This window comes from Mesocricetus auratus, unplaced genomic scaffold, assembly GCF_017639785.1.
Source record: "Mesocricetus auratus isolate SY011 unplaced genomic scaffold, BCM_Maur_2.0 Super-Scaffold_100030, whole genome shotgun sequence".
Classification (NCBI taxonomy): Eukaryota; Metazoa; Chordata; class Mammalia; order Rodentia; family Cricetidae; genus Mesocricetus; species Mesocricetus auratus.
The window spans coordinates 13,150,523-13,167,615 of NW_024429211.1; the positions used below are offsets into that span (position 1 = coordinate 13,150,523).

At 43.6% G+C, this 17,093-nt stretch overlaps 1 protein-coding gene across 3 annotated transcripts in view; it reads right to left on the reverse strand.

Moving 5' to 3' along the window:
• Nucleotides 1–17,093, reverse strand: part of Nell1 (neural EGFL like 1) — an 846,684-nt gene that overhangs the window by 591,510 nt on the left and 238,081 nt on the right. For all 3 annotated transcript variants that reach the window (XM_040733293.1, XM_040733292.1, XM_040733294.1), the window contains one exon: nt 13,651–13,750. In XM_040733293.1, the coding sequence (XP_040589227.1) occupies nt 13,651–13,750 (100 nt within the window). The remainder of the gene's footprint in view (nt 1–13,650; nt 13,751–17,093) is intronic.

A 17,093-nucleotide genomic window follows, 5' to 3' on the forward strand; every position in this document is an offset into this window, starting at 1 on the left:
ACTGAGGAAAATGACTCCTCATCTCCCAGGAATTTTTTAATCACCAATAGTTTCTCAGGAAGGGGTAGGGCCTCACAGTCCTGTCCCCTCACCACAACTGATTGTTGACAGGCCCAATATTGTGCAGGTGAACACAGCTGTGATGAACTCATTAGTGCAGCGACCTTATCAGGTCTAGAAGACAGCCTGTCGCATACTCTTTCCTATCCTCCAGCTTATCCATCCTTTCACACTCTGTTGGACACTGTTCCCCGAGCCTTGGAGGAGGTTATATAGGGCTCAGCACTCAACAGACCCTTATTCCCAGCACTTTAGTAAGTTATAAGTCTACCTTAGCCACCGCACAGTGCAAAGAGAAGCTCCTCTGACTCATGCACTAATCACAGGGATGAACATTAAATATTAGAAGGCAGTTTGACAACATTTGCATTTTACAAAAACATCAGTGGTAAGCTCCCCCACGAAGGTCTATGACCTCCCCAGACATGTAGAGAAAGTAGAACCCTTATTCACTCTCAATGGGAGAGTAAACTGGGGCAGCTATTGTGGAAATCTGTGTGGAGGTCTCTCAAAAAGCTAAAAATAAAACTACCACTTGATCCAGCTACATCACTTTGGGTGTATGCCCAAAGACTGCCACAGAGATATCAAGGCATTCCCACTCAAATTCACTGCTCTCTGTTCACAAGAGGGCTGAGAATATTAGTCAAAACTAGGGATATATGAAAAATCCTACAGAAACATACTATTTTGCAAGCTAACTTAAAACATTTTTAAGGACAAAGAAAAATACTGGAAACTGAAGTATGTACTATAGTGAATAATGCTTCCCCAGAAACCATAATTTGTAGGAAGAAAGCTAGGTACCCGCGTCGCTGACCATGCCCGTTTAGGGCGTGGCTACAGGTGCACATGAGCCTGTGGGATAAAGAGCTGGAGAGATGACTCAGTCTTTAAAGGCTAGGCTCACAACCAAAACTGTAAGAGTTCTGTTCCCAGCACCCACGGCTGTCCTCAGTAGGTCTATCCAGTTATGAAGTTTGTGAGCTACAACACCAACCCACCAGGTAAGATTTGTCCGCTGGTGTAATAATGGCATGGCTGTTATGTGGATAAACAATTGCTCTCCAGCTGGAATAGAGAAACACTCCACCAAAAGGAAATCATACCTGACATACTAAACCTGATCATCCTTTTATCTTTATGGAGTTAGAAGGTACAACTAAATCAAGAACATACACACCAATAAGTAAACAAATAAGTCATTGTTCAAGTATTTATTTTACTCCTTTTAATAAGTGACTTTTGACTCTTTTAAACAACTACAAAATCGCAAGTACATAGTCGCATCTTTAATTTAGACTTTGTTCAAATGTCCAAAACATTTTAATTGTAAAATATGCTATTCATTGACTTCTTCCTTCATGTCTTCTAACACATAGCTAAACATGTTACATATATTGCCTCATTAAAACTTTTCAACAAGCCTAAAGATTTCTATCCTGGATTTACAAGTTAAGGAGATGTGGCAGGGAATCTGTATATCCAAGATAAATCCATGGGTAACTGACAGTCACAATTTGACTCTAATTGAGAAAATAATTCTCCTAACATTTAAATAGCTGGGGGCATAAACAACCTAGCAATATCCTCTCCAATGATATTTATAGATTGTAATTCTTCTGGGTCTATATAATACCTGAATAAAGCTAGAGAATAGGTTTTAAAAATCCTCTTTGAAAAATTGTCCATTTAGGATCCACCTGCAGGTCTGCCACTCTGTTCCTATCAGAAATTAAGTTAAATACCAAATCTTCCACGGACACATGCTGAGAGTATCACTTTTCTCTATGAGCAATAGTGAGGGAATCACAGCCCTCTCTAAGAGCATAGAAAACAATATTGACTCACTAGCATGTCTGACTTTACTTATGTTGTGTTGTTATAGCAAACAGACTACTGCCCATTTGTGTCCCGCTCCATTTCAGCCTCAGAGATACCTCACAGATCGTCAATGAAAGCTGAAATTTTACTCTCATTCCCAAATTGAGTCTCACAGACTCTCCCCATCCATCTGTGGCACCTTCATCTACCCAAACAAGAGAAATGGAAGTCATATTAGCCTTCATTCCTGGAAAACTAGCTCTCTTGAGTCACATGGGTTTCATCTTGGGTGTGTAGGCATGCATGCACATGGCATAAATTCAAGAATGCATGTAAGTATATGTTGCTTTGGGAAGCTGGCATCACACTCAGGGACTCCCATGTGTAAGGCAAGCACTCTAATGCTGAGCCTTACATCAGTCCCTTGTTCCATAAATATATCTTCAGTTTATTTGCTTCTATTCATCTCCACAACTATAATAATGAAAACTTCTTCCCCTCTCTACTCATCCCCTCTCAAATGGAAACCATCTCATCTACCTTCAGTTCTTTGCCTTCCTGTGATTTATTCTCCATATACCCTCCTCCTTTCCTCCCTCCCTCCATTCAAAGTCTTGCAAGGGTTTTTCACCTAAGAAAAAAAATCTTTAACATCATCTTCTCTCCATTCCTTCAACTCCTCTAGTATTCCTTATAAATTTGTTATTTGTTGTTGCTGCTACTTTTTTGTTTTTGTTTGTTTATTTTTTTTGAGGCAGTGTCCCTTATATCCCAGGCTAACATCAAAAACCTTTTGTAGCACAGAATGATCCCAAGTAGTGGGAATACAGCACCACAGCCAGTCTTGGAAATGCTGTAAATTGAACTGGGAGCATTCTGCATTTGAGGCAAGCTCTCTACCAAGGGAGGCACACGCACCTCGCCCCTCCTCTGGCATTCTCGTCCTTTTCTCTGATCCAAGGGCTTTGCAAACCCACTCTCCCAGCTGTGATAGCTCGGCCTTCAAGGGAAAGTTAAATATATCCTACTCATTCGGCAATGAGAGAATCTTGGTCAAAAAGAGAAAGTTGTGACCCTCTCCCACACAGTGTAGGGTTTAGGAGTGGTTTTAATCTATCCTGGGAAGCTCCTGAGAAAGGTTCATCTAAAAGTTCTCACTGAGCACACAAATATGGTGAGCAAAGTGGTAAGTATGTGAGATCAATAATTGATACATTAATTACATTGATTTAACAATTTCATACTGTATATACATAGCAAAACATCATGTTGTAAATCTAACATTTTATTTGTCAATTGTACCTGAATAGATTTGAGAATAGGTTTAAAAGAAAACAATTCATCAATCCCAAACACACTTCACATTCAGAGAAACATTCTTATTTCCTAATTCTAACTTAAACCTTATTATTCTCTCATGTAATACCTTGACTTTGTAGCAGTTATTACAATGACTAATTATGGGTTATTTTTGCTTTTATTAGTAGATGCTTATCTCCCCACTAGAAGCTCACCTTGATGAGGGAAAGGATCGTGTAAATTTGCCCACCTGGCTCAGAATAATAGCCCAATAGGCATTCCGCTGATATCCATTCTGTTACTCACTAAATCCTCAGTGTCTTCTCAAGCTAGAAATAAAAGTGTTTTTAATATAAACAAACCGAGTCTGGAGAGGTTAAATGCATTCCCTTTGAAGACCGAACTAGTAGGTCATGGAAGAAATAGAGTTATAAACACAAATATGACTCCTGGTTTCTCTCTACCACCTGTGTGACAGGCCAGCCATCATTTCCATCATCGAGGGAAATTCAAGGAATTCTGACTCTGGCCTGGAGAAACCAGCATTCCATCAGCCACTGGCATTTCCCAGTGAATGAAATACCTTCACTTTTCCCAAAGAAACAAAGGTTTCTTACTTTAAGAAACACCCTATCATTTTTCACTGCCTGGAGACTCAACATCAGAAGAAAAATAACTTGCCATTCAACAGAATGGTACTCACGGATGGGTTACCAAGATGAGGAAGACCCAATCCAGACACTTCAAGTGGTTCAGATGAGCAAGTACTCTGAGCAAGGCACGCAACCTGCTGGAATGCAACTTGAGGTTTCGCACAGGACACACACCTGAGTTCAGTTCCCACAAAAGTGCCATTCATTCATCCAACAAAAACTCAGTAAGCACAAAGGATCTAGCCAGTCATTCTGCTCGTCAATGGAGGTGAATCAAAACCTACTATAAACACCAAGCAGCAAACACCCAAGTCATGTTCAAGGAAATTAATGAGGAAACATAAGTGTCACACTTGTCTTACTGAGAGTTTAAAAATCTGGATGCACTCTGTGGCCCTATTATCTGCATTTCTGTAACAGTAACACTAGTGAACCAGTCTGTTTCTTTAAAACCATCTTGCTCCTTTATAATCAAGTTCCACATTACCACTGTCTAAGCCCCCCCCCATGACTATGATAAAACCATTCACTTCTCTTGCTTCACCTAGGGTTTCTGCCACCAGTGATGGACAACATCTGTGTGCTTTGTCCTATGACTTTTTCTACAATAAAGACAGAACAAACCTGATCCCAGGCAGGGCTTAGATTCACTGAGATATCTAAAGACAGACTCCATAGAGCAAGTGGTTTTCAACCTTCCTAATGCTGACATTTTTTTAACATTGTGTTGACCTCAAACCATAAAAATCATTTACATTGATACTTAATAAATGTAATTTTGCCACTTCTATGAATCATAATGTAAATATCTATGTTTTCCAACAGTCTTCGGTGACCCCTGTGAAAGTGTCATTCAATCCCCAAAGGGGTAGTAACCTATCGGTTGAGAACCATTGCTATGGAGTGGACAGAGCTTTCCCCAGGTCTCCTGCCAATAATGCACTCCTCACCAGCAAGATAAGCAGTTTATCTCTGAGTTGTGTAGCTGGGCATTCTGCACATGCACAGCAAATCCATCTACCCCGAGTCAAATTTCAGAAAGTCTATACCACTCCCATTCCCAACTATTTGCCCAACCTTGTAATTTACACAAGGAGCAATGGCATGCTGGTCCAAGTGTCTCGGAGGAAGAGTCAGTGCCATGTACCAGATGCTTAAGAAAGATGCTTTAGAGCAGATCGGGAGCAAGGCAGGTAGGAGAGAGGGAGCCAGGAAAAAGAGAGGGGGAGAAGAGGAGGGGAAAGGAGGACTTGTGGAAGCAGGAAGGTTGAGTCGGGGGAAGAATAAAGGAGAGCAGGATGAGAGATACCATAATAGAGGGAGTCAGCTGGGCGTTGGTGGCACATGCCTTTAATCCCAGCACTCGGGAGGCAGAGGCAGGTGGATCTCTGTGAGTTCAAGACTAGCCTGGTCAACCAAGGGAGTTCCAGGATAGGCTCCAAAACAATACAGAGAAAGCCTGTCTCGAAAAACCAAAAAAGAAAAAAAATAGAGGGAATCATTTAGGTTTGAGGAGAGATCTCACACTAGTGAGATTTCCAGAGATCTATAAAGATGACACCAACTGGCAAACTAAGCAATAGTGGAAAGGCTACCTTAAATGCTCCTCCCTGATAATGAGTTTGACGACTACCTTATATGCCATCCTAGAACATCCATTCAGTGACTGATGGAAGAGGGCAGACACCCACAGCTAAACACTGAACTAAACTCTTGGAACCCAGTGACAGAGATGGAGGAGGGATGAGCCAAGGTGTCAAGACTGGGCTGGTGAAACCCACAGAGACAGCTGACATGAATAAGGGGGAGCTCTTGGACCCCAGACTGATGGCTAGGAAACCAGCATGGGATTGATCAAGACCCCCTAAATGTGGGTGTCAGTGAGGAGGCCTAGGCAATCTATGGGGCCTTGGGTAGTAGATCAGTATTTATCCCTGGCATACAAATGGACTTTGGGTGCCCATTCCCACAATGAGGAAAGCTCTCTCAGCCTGGACACTTGGGGGAGGGCCTAGGCCCTGCCCTGAATGAAATGACAGACTATGGAGATCTCCCATGGAGGGCCTCACCCTCCCTTAGGAACACAGTGGAGTGGGGATTGGGTGGGGGGCTGCTGGGAAGGCAGGAGAGGAGGGAAGGTAGCTGGGATCGACATGTGAGGCATGCTTGCTTCTAATTTAAATTTAAAAATATAAAAAGAAAGATGCTTTAAGAGAATTGATTGTCCATAGGGACCCCACAACCAGAACACCTGCCACACGAAACCAGAGCCCTGGGCAATGAGAGAATCCCTTTAGCCTTTTGTGGACAGACCATGGTGCCGTCGGGACTGTCAAAGAGAGTGGGCTCCACATCCTCAGAGGTTCTGTCTTAGAAAGCCATCTTTTGAAGTCACTGACCCTCCGTGTCTTCCTCTTCACAGCAGCCCAGTCCTGGTTTCCAGTCTTCCCTGTGGATCGATGGAGACCTTTGCCCACTAGCATACTTCCACGGGCACCGGGTTCCTGTCTTCTCTAGACTGTGTTGTCCTTTGGATGCTTCTGCTCACAGCACAGTGACGGCACCGCAGCCCTGGCTTCATGGTCCATGTTAGCTCACATTTGCGAGGCCTGTGATCTGACACACAGCCACGTCCTCTGTGTGTACACAAGCCCACATTCTCATTAAATGCCTCCTCTCCAAATCTCTTTCACCTCTTATACCCTGAAGTCATCTCTAAGAACATTTCTATTACAAACCCACCTGAAAGGATCAGGAAGCACGGGAATAGAATTCATGTGATATCAGGATTCTTTGGGAGGATTTAATTGAAGAGCATAAAATCTTAAAGAGTACAAATAATCTCAGCTAATTTCAGTCCAGGCCAGATGACAAGGCAAGTGAGCATGAATTAAAATTACAGATAAACACATTTGGAACAGATGTCGGGAAGAACTTCCTTCCAACACCCAAAGTCATAAACATGAAGCGAAACCCTCCGAAGTCATTGGCGATGCTGAAGATACAATTAGAGCTGATTATGAGGGAAATAAAACTCCGAGGAGTGTGTGAGGATGCCAGGATGGTCCAAATGATTGGTGTGTTTTCCTGGAGCAGTCTTGAGAATGCACGGTCAAGATTATTCGTTTTTTTTTTCAGCTTTTGAGAGCACCAGGAAGCCATGAGCAGTATTTCCTGCTGGGTCTACAGTCAGTCCTTCTTTGCCCCTTTCCAGGAAGCAGCATAGCTGTCACTCCCGTGTTTTCTCTGCCTCTCCACTTAGTGACCTCCCGCCCTAACGGACAGGCCTCTGCCATGGTCACTGCACCAAAGCAATGAGCCTAAACAAATTTCACAGGTGGTTCTGAGACACCAAAGAAAGAAGCTGCAGCAGCAGACAGTCAGGGTCACTCTGGGTGCTGCGCAGGTGACTGAGACCTGCGGAGCCGGCAATAGCAAAGATTCCCCAAGACTAGTGCCAGGCATGTGTCTTCCTAAACTGGTCTGTGGTACTTTTCCTAAGCACACCATGGCTGTGCCAACAGCCTTGTGGACTGAGCTGCCGGATCAGCTGGATCTGTTACCTTCCTTAAAGACAGAGAGAACTGTTCATGGCTTTTGGCATAACACAAGATTTTAAAGAAGCAAGGTGCCCAAGCCCCTGCTCCAAATTCCAAGTCAGCTGATGCGCTGAACACTACAGATCACAATACATTGTTATACTGACTATAAAGTCTCAGATTCAAATTCAACAAAGACAAAACAACCACAAATTCAATGTACAACAAAGTTCTGTATCTTTCATCTTGAATAGTCATTGGAGCAGTGGTAGACACACAAGAAAATGTGTATCACTAATTTAAAAAAATAGCATCATAGCCAAATTAACAAGTTATAGCTTGAAGACATTAAGTTGCAACTCACAAAAAAGGTTTCTTTTTTAACACTATTGAATCCATAGAATATACGGAGTATGTTATCCAGTGTTGAAAATGGCATCATTTAAAGTCTGGAAAGGAAAAACCACAGAACGGACCTCCATAACCAAAAAGTCTACCCTGTCCCTTACATTAGAGATGTCATAACATGTGATCATTTAAAGAAATGTAATTTGTTAAGTTGGACATCTCTATGGACATTACATAAACACTGATCTGGAGATGGAGGTCAGTATTCTCCAGTGCCCAGTCTATGCTTTTTGGATGAAATGGCCTAACATAATCTTGGGGGAGGATGTCATGAGGAATCAGGAAGATTGAGTCCGGGGAAGAATAGAGGAGAGCAAGAAAAGAGATACCATAATAGAGCGATCCACCATAGGTTTAAAGAGAAATCTGGCACTAGGGAAATGTCCAGAGATCTACAAGGATGACCCCAACTAAGAATCTAAGCATAAGATGTAACCAGGCCCCTTGAATGTGGTGTCAATTAGGAGGCCTGGGCAGAGGACCCAGGTTCAATTCCCAGCACCCATGATGGCCCACAACTGTCTTAAACTCCAGTTCCAGGAGACCTGATGTCTTCTTATGGCCTTTGAGGCAATGTACTAAAGCAATGCACAGACATACATTCAGGAAAGTAGTCTTATGCACATAAAATAAATCTCTGATTTTAATTACTTTACATAGGTATTGAGTGGTTTTGCCTTGGCTTACTTTTTGTTTTAAGGAGGAGCCCCTGAAATCCATGTCTTGTCAGAATGGTAATAGTTCAGGACCCTCCTCCTCTAAGACCCCACACAGAAAATAGGAACGGGGGGGGGATGAAAAAAGTAGATGACAAGCAAGTTTGCTCTCTCAGAACTATGTGAGATAATTTTGCTACCTCTAATGAGCCCTTAAGGAATTGACTGAACTCGGGGACTGGGGTTATACTCACAGGGAGCATGGTTCAGGACCACAAAGGTTGAATTCATAGGGAAAGATCATTTAAGGCACAGGGCTTTATGGAGAAGTCACAGCCCCTATCCTGATGATGGCCTTCCACTTTGTGGTTGCAAAATGTGCAACCAGGACCAAATACATAGGTAAGTGAGCTCCTATTCTGTGACTCTTGGCTTTTGCCAAGGAGAAGAGGAAGTGAAAAGGCCCTTGATCAAAAGTGATTTTTGTCTTATTTCTAGGACTTTATTAAAGAATATAGCTAACCTCTGTGATGTAGGGCAGATTAAAACAGTTAAATATGAGGTAACCTGAGCTAAAGCATTAGACCACTGGGTTGCCTTGCTTGATTCAAAATATCAAATTTCGGTCAAAAAGGATCCAGCTACATGGGCATTTGACAGCAGGAGGGGTTGGATATATGTACATATTCGAAACAGTAGCTATTACTTTTTTAGAGCGTGAAGACAATTCCATTAGTGTTTAAAAGAAACATCCCAAGATCAGGGAAGCTGTACATCTCCACAGCTGCCCAGAGGAGGAGAAAGGAAGGCAGAGGGAAGTGTTGATGCCATTTCCATATGGCCCGCATGAAGGTCAGCTTCATGGCAGCCAGGAGCCATGTGGTGAGTGGTGTGACTACCAAGTCCAAGTACCTGGGAAAGTATGCTTAAAGCAGGGACAGGAGGGGGAAAACAAAACAAGTTACGGTTTCCTTGGTAGTTCAGGAAAGTGGCATACCTAAGAAGACCAAGGCCAAAGCTCTGTAACAGGGCAGGAATTCTGGGAATGAAATGGACAATATCTCAAGAAAGGACTGAGTACCCCACCTACCTCTCCATCATGCCTTAAAGTGAGATGCCTTCCTCAGGGTGGTTCCCGGGGCCAGGTGACTGACATCAGGCCTTCACCCAGGCCAGACACTGACCAGATTTCACTTAATGGACCCTTCCAGCTGATAGCTATGATTTTAACGGGTTAGCTTTTAAAGATTTGGAATAAATACTAGGTTCTCCTAATCCAACTCATTCTCCCTGAGTGAAGAGTCCACAGAAGAAGCAATTCTTGAGCTGACACTTGAAAAAAGGAGAGTAAATTTGGTAAAGAAGGAGATTCCAGAAAGAGAAAATGAAACAATTTCTGCCCCATGAATTAATTAGCAATCAAATGCCACATAACTGAGTCTTTCTTCTTTAACACAGAAGTTGGCATATAATCCTGCTCTTATAAGTAAGAATTCACCATGAGCAATTACCTATAAATAAGGAAATTGGCACATTAAATTATTAAACATGATAGAAAGAAAATACCAAGATGATGGGCTGGAGAGATGGTTTAATAGTTAAATAGAGCACAGGCTACTCTTGCAGAGGACTCGTGTTCACACACCCCCACACCCACATCCACACCCCCCCCACACACATGGCGGCAGCAGCTCACAAACATCTGTAGCTATAGTTCCAGGCATGTACATAGTACACAGGCATACATGCCAGCCAAATGCTTGTACACATAAAATAAAACAAATAAATTGAAAAATGTATGAAAAGTAAAGACACAGAGGGTTTAATCTGCCATACTTCCCAAGAAACCCCCTTCCTGCATCTTTTCTGAACAGTAACTGTAGTTCCTGCGGGAGATGCAGAATTCAGAACACAATTTTCAATAGAGGAGTCTAAAATGGCTGAGAGGCACTTGAGAAAGTGCTCAACATCCTTAGCCATCCGGGAAATGCAAATCAAAACAACTCTGAGATACCATCTCACTCCTGTCAGAATGGCTAAAATCAAAAACACCAATGACAATTTATGCTGGAGAGGATGTGGTGAAAGGGGGACTCTCCTCCATTGCTGGTGGGAGTGCCAACTGGTTCAGCCACTTTGGAAATCAGTATGGAGATTCCTCAGAAAAATGGGAATAAACCTACCACAAGACCCAGCAACTCCACTCTTAGGCATATATCCAAAAGATGCCCATTCATACAACAAAGATGTCTGTTCCACTATGTTCATAGCAGCATTATTTGTAATAGCCAGAACTTGGAAGCAACCTAGATGTCCCTCAACTGAAGAGTGGATAGAGAAAATGTGGTACATTTACACAATGGAGTACTATTCAGCAGAAAAAAACAATGGAATCCTGAGATTCACAGGCAAATGGATGACACTAGAAGAAACCATCCTGAGTGAGGTAACCCAGTCACAAAAAGAGAAACATGGCATGTACTCTCTCATATATGGATTTTAGACCTAGATCTGGGGAGTGCCAGCCTACAATCCCATGGCCAGAGAGTCTGGGAAACAGAAACTTCATTCAGTGGCTGATCGAAGAAGAGGCAGACTCCCTCGGTTAAGTACTGAGCTGAACTCAAGAAAGCCAGTAACAAAGAGGGAGGACTGATGACCAAAGGGATTAAGACTGGGCTGGTTTAACCCCCAGAAACAGCTGACCAGACAAATCCAGCATGGGACTGATCAAGACCCCCTGAATGTGGGTGTCAGTGAGGAGGCCTAGGTAATCTATTGAGCCTTGGGAAGCAGATCAGTACCCATACCAAGTGTACACACGGACTTTGGACTCCCATCCAACAATGTGAGGTGCACTCTCACCCTGAACTCTTGGGGAAGGGTCTAGGCCCTGCTCTATATGAAATGACAGACTATGGACACCCCCATGGAGGGCCTCACCCTCCCTGGGGAAATGCGGGGATAATGGGGGGGGGCTGGGGGGAGGGCATGGGAGGAGGGGAGGGAAAGGGACCTGGAACTGACTTGTGAAGCAACCTTGTTTCTTATCTAAATTTAAACTGAAAAATAAATAAAAAAAGAAAGGTATGGAAATAAAAAAAAGAAAAACTCAAGAAGATAATCTAAAGTTAAAAAAAAAGAAACTCTCACCTATACAAACATTTTCAAAGAAAACTGCCACCCTTTCCCTCCAGATATTTAACAAAGCAGAGTGTGCATAGAGGCAAAAAGAGATGCCCTCAGCTCCATAGCTTGGCCCTGACTAAGGGGGACTCTACGACGTCTGCTCCTGACCCTTGCTCCTCCACAAGTGGACCAGGTTTGGCAAAAGCTACCATAGTGCTTCCAGAGGGATCCGGGTGTGTGCCTGTGGGACAGCTCCAGGCAGCCTTGCTGGTAAAGTGTGTCAGGGTCAGGCAAGCACAAACAGAGGCGGGGGGGGGGGGCACCCATTGTAAACTGGGTCAGAACAATGAAATTCCTCTTGAGTTTCTGTGCCCTAATCAATGTGCTGCCCTAATGAAGCCATTAATCAGAAAGGATCTGCATAAACAGAGGCTCACTTGGCACATCAACAAATAGCCAGTGATGGATTTTGCATTAAATTATAAGACCTACCTTACAACCTTATTGGTTCCCAATAAGCACATCTCTCTGAAAATCCAACTCAATATCTAGGTATTTCTTAAGGTCTCCCAGCTGCAAATAAGCTCACAGTCATAGGTTCTACAGCTCTTCCCTCAGAAAGGAGACACACCCTCCAGGAGGGAGGAGGCTCATAAGACTCCAGAGTTAACTAAATTCACAAAGTTCACACAACAGGCTTGGACAGCTCAGAAAAAGTAACCCTGTCACCCTGGATCCTCTGAGTGGCCCCTGTCGATGCTTCTGTAACCCACTCCAGTAAACTCACTGGTTCACCAAGATGTGGGTGGGATTATTTCTTCAGTCTGTCTCCAGGGCCCTACCTGGAGTGTACAAGTGTTTGTTCTCATCTCCCCAGGGAAAAGTCATGGGTAGCAGAGGCAGATAAGTCAGGGCACTGTTATCTGTCCCTGACTCTACAGCCACGCTTTGAGAGCGATGAGATTTCACATGGCAGAACTGTCTCCTGACCAACCACTGAGAGTAATCACAACTTGAGATGAAAACACATCATAATAATGAACGTTTCTATGTATATCACGAGGTGCCAGGCATGGAGTTAGCCAATCAGGACCTGCTACCAGGCATCCCTGTAAATAGTTCCGGACTCCGCTGTGCCCACTCGTGCACCTACAAGCCTGCTTCCTTTTGTGCCGCAGCAGCGGAGTTAAGAGAAGTAACAGAAAACTGGTCTGCAAAAGCTAAAGTGTTCCCTCTGTAACTCTTTATAGTAAGAAAGAAAAATGTCGCTGATGCTTTCTAGAAAAAGGGAGGAAGAGGAGGAGAGGAAAAGAATTAAATATGAAGTGACCTGAGCTAAACTTCTAGACTCTGGGCCTTCCTTAACTCAGACAGCGCAAAGCTTCAGTTAGGGAGGCTCCAGCCCAGAGGGTATCAGAGAATGGAAACTTCCTGGGATAGGCATAGTTATGAAATAGTAGTTATGATTTTAACTTGATTGGCATGTTAGGATTTTGAATAAATTTATGATCACCTAACCCACCTCATTCTCCTTGTGCGAGAACGTCAGGAAAGAATCAGATTGGGAGCTAGCAATGGAAGACATAGAATAAATTTGGTACAGAAGGAGGGGTCCAGAAAGGGAAAGGAAACAATTACTGCCTAAGAATTAATTATCACCCACACTTATTTGAAGATTTGAGTCCTTCTAAGTGAGAACTGGCCCACGGATGAGGCAGGCGAAACACTACTGAGCCCCCCTCGGTAAGAAAATGTAATAATGACGGTAACGGCTGTTATTACAGGCACTATCATTTTCTTTAATAAAGAAACTATTGCTTATTGGATGTCTGTCACACGCTGGGCCTTCTGCTCATGCTTACGCATTATCCCATTTAATCTTCACAGCAGTCTCATGAGGTGGATACTATTATTATCCTCATTTTACAATTGAGGAGACGATCTCAAAGAAAGGTAGATGGGCTCTGCAAGTCTCTGGAATCAGGACGAGATGAGCAAGGCAAGCTGTCATCTCGCCAATGTCCATCAAACCTCTGTGCCAAGCACCAGTCCCGCCCGGAAGCCTCCACCAAGCTCACTCACCTCGACAGACTTGACAGCACTGGTTCTCAGGGAGAATGTGATCCTCCGTGGAGCAGTTCAGAGGAGGGCAAGCTTCTGTGATCTTTACCAAGACGCCACCCTAGAAGCCAAACACCAGGGAGAGTTAGTTCACGTGCACAGACAATCACAGCAGCTCCCACTGCTCCCTGTGACTAGACTGCAAAGGTAACCAGCCAGGTACTAAGAGCCTTCCATCCTGGGAATTCCATGACAGGGACAATCCTCTCAAAACAGCTTGGGTTTCAACAACCTCCATTTATGTTTTAGGCTCTTTTTTAATTCAAAGGAATGACCATGAAGTGTGCTGATGATTTCCAACAGCCGATAGATAAGCGCGGTGGCCCCCAGCGTCAGGTCCTGGGTTCTATGCTGTAAATTGCAATAGTTCACTTTGTGACACTCATGTTGTGGACAACAGGCTTCTGTGAAGCAGGTCCCCCTCTCCACCGGCCCAGCCTTGTCACCAGACACCACCAGCTACCTTCCTAGTTCTTAGTGAATCTAGATAGCATGAGATACATAATTCCTAAACTAGGAGCATTAATACAGTACAGAAATTCCTTTTAGGATGTGCTGTGATAAATGTAATAAAATTACTCTCTGTAACATGCTACAGAGTGTATTTAGTCTGGCTGAACAGGGAGGAATTATGAAGGGGCCATGTTAGAGGGAACTTGAGTAACTGAGTAAGAAAGATTGTACAGGCCAAGACTGTAGACAAGGTACATGATCATGAAAGGACATCAGGCAGGTGAAAAACAGGTTTCCTGGTTGTAAATGACATTATTGACTGCAACGTTGTTAAATATTCTGCCACTGTACACTCATGGCCTCGCTGCCTAAGGTCCTTCCTGTTGGTGTGAGTGGTGACTGAGTTTAGTTTTATGCTGAGTTTTTAAAAGAAGCCCATTAATTCCTTTCTTTTAAAAGGTCGAAGACTGATTTTATTTTAAAATATAACTTGTTAGATATTAGGATTACTACACCCACCCCACCCCCCTGCTTGTTTCTTGGGTCCATTTGATTGGAGAATCTTTTCCCAACCCTTAACTCTGAGGTAATGTCTGTCTTTGAGGCTGAGGTGTGTTTTTTGTATACAGCAGAAGGATAGCTTCTGTCTTCGAATCCATTCTGTTAGCCTGTGTCTTTTTATGGACGAGTTAAGACCATTAATATTGAGGGATATTAATGACAGTTGATTGCTCATTCTTGTTTGTTTTGGAATAGTTGATAGTGGTGGATTTCTTTTGGCTTTTGGTAAGGTGGGATTATCGATTGCCTATGTTTTTCTGGTTGTAGTTACTTCCTTGGGTTGGAGTTTTCCTTCCAGAACTTTCTGTAGGTCTGGGTTAGTTGGTATGTGGGTGGGGGACTGAAGGGCCTGATGGGGAAGGCGGGGGAGGAGGGGAGGGACAGGGAGCTGGGACTGACATGTGAAACAAGCTTGTTTCTAACTTAAATTTTAAAAAATGAAGAAAAAAGAGAAGAAAGAAAGAAAGAAATGTTTGAAGACACTCTTACTTTATTTATACATTTAGTTTTCTCTGCCACACTTTGCAGGATGTTTAAGACAGCAAAGAAGAGCCTCACTTTTGGCCAAAGGCAGTCCCAAACACAGCTTGGTCAGGAGGCAGTAGAGAGATGCACAGCCAGGAAGGAGAGATACCAATTTTTATGTTTCCAAGAGACCCCCCATTCCTCTGGCCACCCCACCCCCTCTGAGTTCTCTGGTTTGACAGAATGAACACCCATTCTTAGAGATGGACACAGATACAACTTCAATGCCAACTATAAGTAGGAAACACAAGACTCTTGCTTGGGTGCTTAACATGTTGGTAGCACAAAGTGAGCCACAAACATCAGCCCCTCCTCTCAGGGTAAGTTATCCTCAACATGACGTCATCTTCTTTCTGGAAGTTTCCTACCCAGCCAACCTTCTTCCCAGCATTCTCTCTCATATGTTTCATATTTTTTTCCCCTCTGGCGCCTTTCTAAACTCTAACTTTTCTCCCAATTCCATGAGGGACTGGTCCTAAGATTCAACAATGGATTCTGTTATGTTCAGTCCTCTTCTACCACCAGAGTCTATTCTCATTCCTCAGGTCAGATGACAGTGGTCAGCATCTATCTTCGTCAGCAAGCAATGGGTCTAAGAGAGCAGTCCACATCTGGGTCAAACCTATTATTACCAGGCAACCGAGGCTGATCACCTTACTCTGGGGAACTGCACTGAATGTACAGAGAGGTAAATGACTCATTATCAACCCCAAGCCTATCATGTCACTGTAATATCCTGCTTCTGTGGCATTGCCCCCAGCATAGATAAGAACCACTAAATAGTTTTAAATCAAACTGTGCTCCCACATTCAACTTCTGGATGCTTTGCTAACATCTAAACCCTGGCTCACCTCTGGTAAGAGGGCACATGGAGCACTGCATCCATTCAGAAAGCTGGAAGCCACCTTCAAGTTTCATAACCTCATGCCAAAGCCCAAACCCACGGCTGAAAGTATGTGACATCTCTACCTAAAAAAGGCACTGTCTCTGAAGTATAATTTATGTTCCACGGTATCCGGCAGGTTCAGCCTATATGTGACCTTTAATAGGAGTTCTCCCTTGCTCAGGTTCTTCCATCCACCAACTGACATATCCAACAGTCTAACAGGCCCTGCTGGGAGCACTCCCTGAACACGTCACTCAGGCTGAAAGCCTCAGTGCACAGTCAGCGTCTAGGGTTACTCAAATTAAGACAACTAATGACTTTCACATTCCCATTGAAGCTGTTATCATAATGCTAACTGCTAAAGAACTTATCTCTGCATTGTCAGATTCTGGGTGATTACTTCCTTTTATTGTTTCCTTTAAATCCAAAATACTACAGCATATTTAACAAATATGTGTGTATATATGTACATCTTTCTTTTTCCTTTTTTAAGTTTAAATTAGAAATAAGCTTGTTTTACATGTCAACCCCAGTTCCATCTCCCTCCCCTCCTCCCCTGCCCCCCACTAACTCCCTATTCCATCTTCTTTCGGCTACCCAGGGAGGGTGAGGCCGTCCATGGGGGATCCTCAAGTCTGCTGTACCATTTGGAGCAGGGCCTAACCCCTCCCCGTGTGTCTATCTGAGAGAGTAATCCTCTATATGGAATGGGCTCCCAAAGTCCATCCATGTACTAGGAATGAATACTGATCCACTGCCAGAGGCCCCATAGATTGCCCAGACCTCCAAACTGACATCCACATTCAGGGGGTCTAGAACAGTCCTATGCTGGTTCCCCAGCTATCAGTCTGGGGTCCATGAGCTCCCCCTTGTTCAACTCAGCTGTTTCTGTGGGTTTCTCCAGCCTGGTCTTGACCCCTTTGCTCATCACTCCTCCCTCTCTGCAACTGGATTCTGGGAGTTCAGCTTAGTGTTTAGC